Genomic DNA, 8,456 nt, shown 5'->3' on the forward strand with positions numbered 1-8,456 from the left:
GAAAGGTGCCGATTTCTAGATGTAACAGACATACAATAACACGTAACACTACAACTTTTTAAGGTTCCAAAAAGCCACTTCAAAACCTGCTTCAAGCAGTTAAAGTGGTGCTGGTCAAACTGGGTAGTATCTGGAGAGAACTACTTTGAAGGCATAATTTGAACCTTTTTTAACAACGACAGTCCAGATACTTTTGAAACAAGGCAAATAGCACAGCAATAGGCATTTAAATCCTGCTTTCACTGTAGCATGTAATGTTTTTGGGAAATAATTTAATATTATTAAAGTCACTGAAAAATAGTAACAAACTGCAGCCATTATATTCTAAATGAAAGTGATAATTGTAATCTCCCTGATTTAAAGTTTTGGTCTTATTAACCTCAAAAACGGTTTGACTCAAACTGAACAATTTAACACTTTTTTTCAGTCTCTATGATTGTAAGACTTGAGAATTTTTCAGAGTTGGATGTACCTCCGGTGTTGCCACACCCCGACAGAAGCAACGGCCTGTCTCACCTTGGCATGATGTGCCGAAAAATAACCAACCAGTGTTACCACCTGAAGAGGACCACCCACCCCCACTGCCAGTGAAAACTAGGCGGAAAAATCCTCATCAACTTCTAATAGAAGTGAAAGACCAGAGCTGTGAAGAACAAAATCATCCCTCTCTCGGTATGGACTCGGTTGTGTGTGAGCCACCCTCGAGGAACGGAGAGCGGAAACTGGAGGATCTCGACAACCTACTGACACAACTCTCAGAGGTCAACACATATGTGGTCCAACAAATAGACATATCAGAGGGGCTTCATGGCAATATCATTCAGGTAAATTATAACATCTAAGATTCACAAATCAAACGTATAGAATTAATCATCATTCTTCATTCTCATTTAAGGAATTAAGTGATAGTCTCAACAGGATCTTAATTGGTTTGAAGAAATACAGTAGATTGAGAACACAAACACCATAGTGTAGCACAAATAATAAGAAACTCAGCGACCCAGCAGGGATCACTTCTGACTGGTTTATACCTTCCAGTTGAACCTAACCCTGGGCAGAGCAAAAACCGATGTGTCACTTACATCTGGGCAACTTTGACTGGAGAGGCTGGTTCAGAATTGGGCCTCTCCTTCTTCCTGGGAGACATGACTTTTGAGATTTAGTGCCCTAATTCTTTATCATGGATCTCGATAGGGGGCGGCCCCTACTCCCTAACCTTACCCATCCTGTCACTCCAGAAGCAGGGCAAAGGTTCTTATATGACTAAGTGCAATTTATAAGCTTCTTGTCCTAAGAGAGAAAAAAAAAAAAACGCCTCAGAGGCCTGGAGCTCAAGGGGTTTAACTCATCCACGGTTTTTACGTAATGTTACATTCATAGCGATTGCGTAAAAGTGTGCTACAGATGTAATATTATGCATTGTTATATTGTTCCTGTTTTATTCTGTTGTAATATTGTGCAAGAAGTATTTTCTATGAGAAACAAACGTTGCACAAGTAGTTCTGGCATTTTCTACTAGTTGTCAGCACTTCCTTTCCTTGTCCTCTGTTATTAGTGTTCGCATCGTGGTGAGTTCACTGCAGTCGCACAGTGCAGACAGCTACTGCGTGTTGTTACATGTCACCCGTCTTGTAATATTATGGTTTTATTTCTACTTTTTATTGTACTATGCACAAATGGACAATTGGCATTGTTTGTGCGAATTAAAAGAAAACACCTTAATCCTTAGAGTGCCGCAGCGTCTACATAGTAGATGTTGTTAAATGTGCATAAATTGCCGGCATCTACCCAGTAGACGATTTGTATTTAATTAATATCACATATAATTCATTTTTGTTTTGACAAATAACTTATTTCACGGCAATCTACAAGTTTCGAACAATCGATTGTGATTGATTTTTATTGTTCACACCGCCCCCTTGTAGTTATTTGCCATCAGAAAAAAAACAGATGACGCAATAGTTGGTCAGCTGCTACTTGTTGCCATTAACTACACAGTTTCGTTTGTTGTGTGTTTACATTGTGCTAGTTTCGTGTGTTTATGCTGAAAACTGTTGTTATTACTATTCTGCAATTGTGTTGAGTAAAACTTACAATGCATTTATTTATAAACTTCTTTTTTCGTGTTTAGTGACGTATATTTTATTGTTGGATTGGTGATGAAGTAAAACGCAAGTTCCAATCAAACTATTGATTTTAGGTGAAGTAAGGTTATATTGTAGGCCTGTGTATATTTTTTATATACTTTTTATATAATTAGTATTTTACAGTCGTCTTACTTCATTGAGTGAAATAGGATAGTTATAATATTGTTTCTAAACTTTTGAGAAACTTGAACAAAAATTGCTTTTTGTTGTATTTTGTATATATTGCAGTATCTGGTTAAATATTACTGTAACACACCATATTATGCATGATTTTTGTTCAGTTTTTTCATGCTCTTTCATATGGTATAGCTAAAAAAATATTGTATATATAAAATTTTAGCTCAAACTTGAAATTTATTTTTTTTCATTTTTTAGTTTTTTGTTATAACCTATATTCTTTTTGTGTAAATAAAAATAAAATTATAATATTATATGGAAAAAATACCTTGTTTTATAACACACAAACCAAAAAAAAATTATTCAAATCGGTTGAATAGTTTTTTTAATATAGTTTTTTTCCACACACGCTTGCAAAACAGAAGGAAATGCTCCGGCAATTTATGCGTATGACTTGGGAAAATATGCCGTGGCACTCAAAGGGTTAATAAAGTATTAAAATTGAACAAAAATAATTTTTTTACCTTCAGTAGCTAAAATAATAAACATTTGAAAAAAAACACATTAAATATACTTTTTTTTGCATACGGTAAGTGTGTGTTCTAAACTATGTGCCAAATTCATACTTTTTATCACACAACACATAAAGCTTTCCTTCAAGTACTGAAGTTATGGGGATGCCCCAGAATGTATTCAGACATTGATATACAGTTCTAAAAAACATTGACTTGTGATGTCTTAAAAGTCAACAAATTTCCGGGGAAGAATCCTCATACCCCTCTGGTTTTAGGGGTTATTTGTGTATTTAAAACCTCCGCAGTTTTTCTGCACCTGCTGGAATCATTTTCTTTGTACACTGCTACTAAGTTTTCTAGTATTGAGTGAGTCACTGAATGCTGTACCTGGTCAGTTTGGGAAAATTCAGTGTGGTTGAGTTAATTTTAGGGCGTTATTTGGACCTCAGCAACTGTCAAAATTGATTGTGAACATTGTCAAATCTGTTAATACAGTTGGATCAACATTCAAGTGGTTTCAAGTCACGTATAGGCTCTAAACATCCTCAATTATGGACTCTTAATTAACAATCATTTCTAAAAATTGGGTGTCCTTGGGTAGTAACAACAATACACAGTTGTTGAATAAGGGAAAAATTATGGATAAGAAGAAAAATCCACAGAAACTTAATAGAAATGAATGTGTGACTTAAATGGCTGTTATCTAGCACAATTCCATTACAATAGTTTATAGTTTTATTTTATATTGAAATGATGTCAAAAAGTTTACTACATAGCAAAATCCTAAAAATAAATATTTCCTTAATCAAGCTTGTATAATATTTTTAATTTGAGAAGTATTAAAAGAGCTGTTATGACATTCCAGTTAAGGAAAATTTGCTAAACTCTTCCAGCTTATGATATTTTTCATAAAGTTAGATTAACAATATTTTTAATTCATAAGTTCTATCTTTTGTTTTTGGAGGGAGGGAAGGAAATATGATATATAAAAATAAATATTTCCTTAATCAAGCTTGTATAATATTTTTAATTTGAGAAGTATTAAAAGAGCTGTTATGACATTCCAGTTAAGGAAAATTTGCTAAACTCTTCCAGCTTATGATATTTTTCATAAAGTTAGATTAACAATATTTTTAATTCATAAGTTCTATCTTTTGTTTTTGGAGGGAGGGAAGGAAATATGATATATATGTGCTAAAGGACTTTCTGAATCGTATTTAAATAAAATGCAAAGTAAAGTAAGCATAAATAAACGGCATTTTATATACATGAAGCATTACGTTAGCTTGTAACTGTCACGGTCTTACACCGATTTTTGTCTCTTTATAAATCCAAGTACATAAAAGAGACAAAATTTAAAGAGTATTCAGATGAAACAATGAGGAGTTCATCAAGGGTATTTCCAAATATATTTATTCCAACAAAATTTAAAGGGTACACAAATAAAATAACAAGGAGTTCATTAAGAGTATTACCAAATATTAGTTCTGACAAAATTTAAATGATATACAAATGAAACAATGAGGAGTCCATTAAGGGCATTTCCAAATATTTGTTCTGACAAAATTTAAAAAAGGGACTCTCGCCTTGCTTTGTACGAGAGGAAGCCAAGCTATGCAGGACCTAAACTCTTCAATATTCTTCCAGACCATCTGAAAATAAACAGTGGACAGAAATGCTTCAAGAAGAAACTCCAAGAATGGTTTCTACAGAGGACATTTTACTCCCTTGAAGAATTTATAAACTGGAGAAACCATTAATCATAGTGCTTAAAATGGTTTATCCACTGTTTTCTACATTGCTGACTAATATTCTAAATTATTACCTTTACCTACTTGACGCCAATTCTGTAACTCTATGTACATGAATAAAGAAACTGTCTATTGTCTATTAAAGGCTATATAAATGAAACAATGAGGAGTTCATTAAGGGTATTACAAAATATTTGTTCTGATAAAATTTAAAGGGTATAAAAATGAAACAATGAGAACTTCATTAAGAGTACTACCAAATATTTGTTTTGACAAAATTTAAAGGCTATATAAATGAAACGTGAGGATTTCAATAAGGGTATTACAAAATATTTGTTCTGAAAAAATTTAAAGGGTATAAAAATGAAACAATGAGAACTTTATTACGGGTATTACCAAATATTTGTTCGGACAAAAATTTAAAGGGTATAAAAAATGAAACAATGAGAACTTCATTAAGGGTATTACCCAAATATTTTTCTGAAACAACTCATATTTTGTTATACATCCTCATAATATGATGATCAAATCAAATCAAAAAAACATCTTTATTTCCATTATGGTACAAAAATTTAGAAATCATAGGAGCACAATTTTTAAATTTATAATATAAAATTACTTAATGTAATTAACACCAAAAACATAAAACTGCAAACAAATTAAATACTTATATATATATATACATACAGTATTGTATAGACTGCTCTAATGATTATGGAAATGTTTCCTCACATAGGTGCATAGCACCTGTGCGTGAGAGAATGAGTCCCATTAATTCAAAAATAATTTTCTTAGGGAAATAAGATGTTAAAATAATGTTGTTTAGTAAAAAAATATATAATAGAAAAATAATTCATTTAATAATTATTAATACTGATAACGCTCATAGTGGTAAAGAAGAAAAAGCAATATGAGGTTACAGAAGAGACGCAATAGCAAATATACTTATCAGTGAATGTAGGTAATTAAAATAAGGATAAACTACGAAATATTAGTTGATAAGAAATAAAAAACCGACAGACAAACGGACTCCTCAGTCAGGACAATGCTTGAGGCCTCTGCCCCTCCTTTCAATTAGCCTACCCCAAACTAATCTTACCCCGCACCTCTACCTACCACGTTGGCCACCAACACCACACGCTCACACTCACACGCACGAACCCACACAACACCCCCCCCCCCACACACACATACTGATAACGCTCATAGTGGTAAAGAAGAAAAAGCAATATGAGGTTACAGAAGAGACGCAATAGCAAATATACTTATCAGTGAATGTAGGTAATTAAAATAAGGATAAACTACGAAATATTAGTTGATAAGAAATAAAAAACCGACAGACAAACGGACTCCTCAGTCAGGACAATGCTTGAGGCCTCTGCCCCTCCTTTCAATTAGCCTACCCCAAACTAATCTTACCCCGCACCTCTACCTACCACGTTGGCCACCAACACCACACGCTCACACTCACACGCACGAACCCACACAACACCCCCCCCCACACACACACACACCCACACACAAAACTATCACCATGCGATCACAAATATAAAAACAAGCTCCCATCCTGTAATCCAATTTTGGACATTAAATTCTGTAATCAGATGTTATAATCCTTTCCATATAATCACGACCCACACTTTTTAACCAGTTTTTTACTTTTATTTTATAAGTTGATAATTTATACAAAAACATATCCTTGAGAAATTCTGGTAAATTTCTATAAATAATGTGAGAAACATAAAATGTATTTGTTTTTGAAAAAGTTCTATTTAGCCTGAGTGTAAATATGGAGGATGTAAAATTTCTTATTGCGTAATGGTGATTCGGAAATTCGAATATACTTCTGTAATTTTTGAAATCACATCTGTCCCTCAAAGGTGTCAGCAGCAGCTTTGGAGTCTCATTATGACATCCCCCGGCCACACCTCTCTCTACTGGCCTCGATGAGATCCACATATGTTCGCTCAGATACGTTCCCCCCCACCCACTTCCTGTGCACGACACCTCTTGTGGACAACGATTCTTTGGATCCTATTGTGAACAGGTTTGTTATGTTTGGTTTTGGTAATTAATATTACATTTTATCTAAACTCAATGGTGCAATGAAAACAAAAACAAATCTGTTCATTGCCTAGCAAATTGAAATGCGTGTCACATGACCACCTTCTCATTGCTTCTAAGTTATCTCTCTTAAATCTTATGTCTGCGTTTCTTAAAAACAGTACTATTCCTAAAGTTTTAATTGTACCATTGTTTTTAATATTTCATTGTCAAATTTTGCTTGGTTTTTATAATACAATTTGCGTTATTACCTATAAAAAAACTATTTTAAAAGTGTATTTTATGTCTGATATATTTTACCAAATAATGTTTTTAACAGAAAAAAATCCTCTCTGCTATTGTATTTGTTTCCCTATTGAATTGTAGGGTGTGTTTAATTTTACAAAACTTAAATAATTGAAATATTTTAGTTTTCATTTGATCAGTGAGTTACAGAAGAGTTTAAAGCTAACATGTAACAAAATGACAACACACGTATGTACTAACTGATATAAATCATACTTCAATCTTGTCTGGATAAAAATGAGAAAGATCCTTTCACCCATGGAAGAATTAAATTAAAAAACAATCTTAAAGGCAAGTAATTATAACAATAAAATCAAGCAAATAACAAAAATTATAATTGAAAAAATTAATTTGTTCATTTAATGATTAATCCAGACTTAAATATATATACTGTATTCTTAATTCTTGCCCTTTGATAATCTTTATGAATAACTTTCTAAATTGGCTAGATTTAAGCTTAGAATTTTAAATATCCCTATGTAAATTCCTTAGTTTTCTTCCCTATTTCTTATGAAAAGTCAGATTACTAAACTCCAATGTGTATAGGTTAGACGCAGAGATGACTCCTGACTCCTTAGAGTGTGACTCGCCTTGGTCGCTGACTCATCCCAGCACTGCCTGGTCTCATCCAACCATCACCAGTGATCTGAGTCATTCTGGCTCTCTTTTGCGGAACTTCATAACCTCAGAGGAAAAACTTTTCCCCGACTCTCTAAACTCATGACCAAGCTGGACAAACCAAATTTTCACTCTCGGAAGAGTGCACACTACAGTATTATGTATACAAATGTTTTAAATAAATGTAATAAACACTGTACATTTCTAAAATTTACACGCATTTTTTAAATCCTAATAACTGTTCCAATTTGGTAAACTAAGAAATATCCCAGGTTCTTGGCATCCATAATCTACGGATGATCACAGTCAAAATCTCCTGCCCTACTCTTCTTCCTCAGGAAACTCCTGTCTGGTCCTATTAGATTTCCCCCTCTACAAACTCCTCTCATCCCATGGGATTTCAGCCTTAAGAAATTTCCAGACTCTACAAGCTTCCATCCTCTAAAAGTTCTTGGTTTCTGAAAGCCCCAGACCTGTCAATGCTTCTGGCCCATGGACTTTTACATATCTACAAAATCTTGTATGGTAAGAATGCACTTATTGTATATATTATCATATACAGGCAAGAGTATTAAATAACTGTATAGCTACAACTATATTCAAATTTCTATTGTATACAGTTTTAATCAGTTAATAATTTCAATAATTTTGAAATTGTTTAAATAAGTATAGTTTGATGTAGTTTTCATTATAACTGTGCCAAGACTCTGTAGCCAACTCACTAATTAAAAGAGAAGTTTAGCGCTGTTACTGATAAAATATATTGTTCTGGAACTATATTTTCACACTGTATTTGCTTAGTTAAGTGATGATGTTCCACCTTGTTGTGATGGTCAGTGTGGACACACATTTTGCTTTCGACAATAGCATCCGTAACCCTTTTCGGTCACGTCCTTCCTGCTGGCGCCACCTACGGCTCTTTAACTTTATCAAATAGCTTTTTTCAGCCTAGAAAAATA

General features: G+C 33.4%; 1 protein-coding gene across 1 annotated transcript; it reads left to right on the forward strand.

Annotated features, from left to right (window-relative positions):
* Nucleotides 1-439: 439 nt before the first annotated feature.
* Nucleotides 440-7,709, forward strand: LOC124367803. The gene is made up of 3 exons (XM_046824925.1): nt 440-824; nt 6,411-6,577; nt 7,426-7,709. The coding sequence occupies exons 1-3, from the start codon at nt 675-677 to the stop codon at nt 7,601-7,603; spliced, it is 495 nt and encodes a 164-aa protein (XP_046680881.1). The 5' UTR covers nt 440-674; the 3' UTR covers nt 7,604-7,709.
* Nucleotides 7,710-8,456: the final 747 nt, after the last annotated feature.

This window comes from Homalodisca vitripennis, chromosome 8, assembly GCF_021130785.1.
Source record: "Homalodisca vitripennis isolate AUS2020 chromosome 8, UT_GWSS_2.1, whole genome shotgun sequence".
In the NCBI taxonomy this organism is placed as follows: domain Eukaryota; kingdom Metazoa; phylum Arthropoda; class Insecta; order Hemiptera; family Cicadellidae; genus Homalodisca; species Homalodisca vitripennis.

Bases quoted from the DNA above. Each gene is read 5' to 3' on its own strand.
- LOC124367803 (XM_046824925.1), top strand. From the start codon at position 675: ATGGACTCGGTTGTGTGTGAGCCACCCTCGAGGAACGGAGAGCGGAAA. The intron at 825-6,410 runs GTAAATTATAAC...TGTCCCTCAAAG, and splicing joins TTCATGGCAATATCATTCAG to GTGTCAGCAGCAGCTTTGGA. The intron at 6,578-7,425 runs GTTTGTTATGTT...CAATGTGTATAG, and splicing joins TTGGATCCTATTGTGAACAG to GTTAGACGCAGAGATGACTC.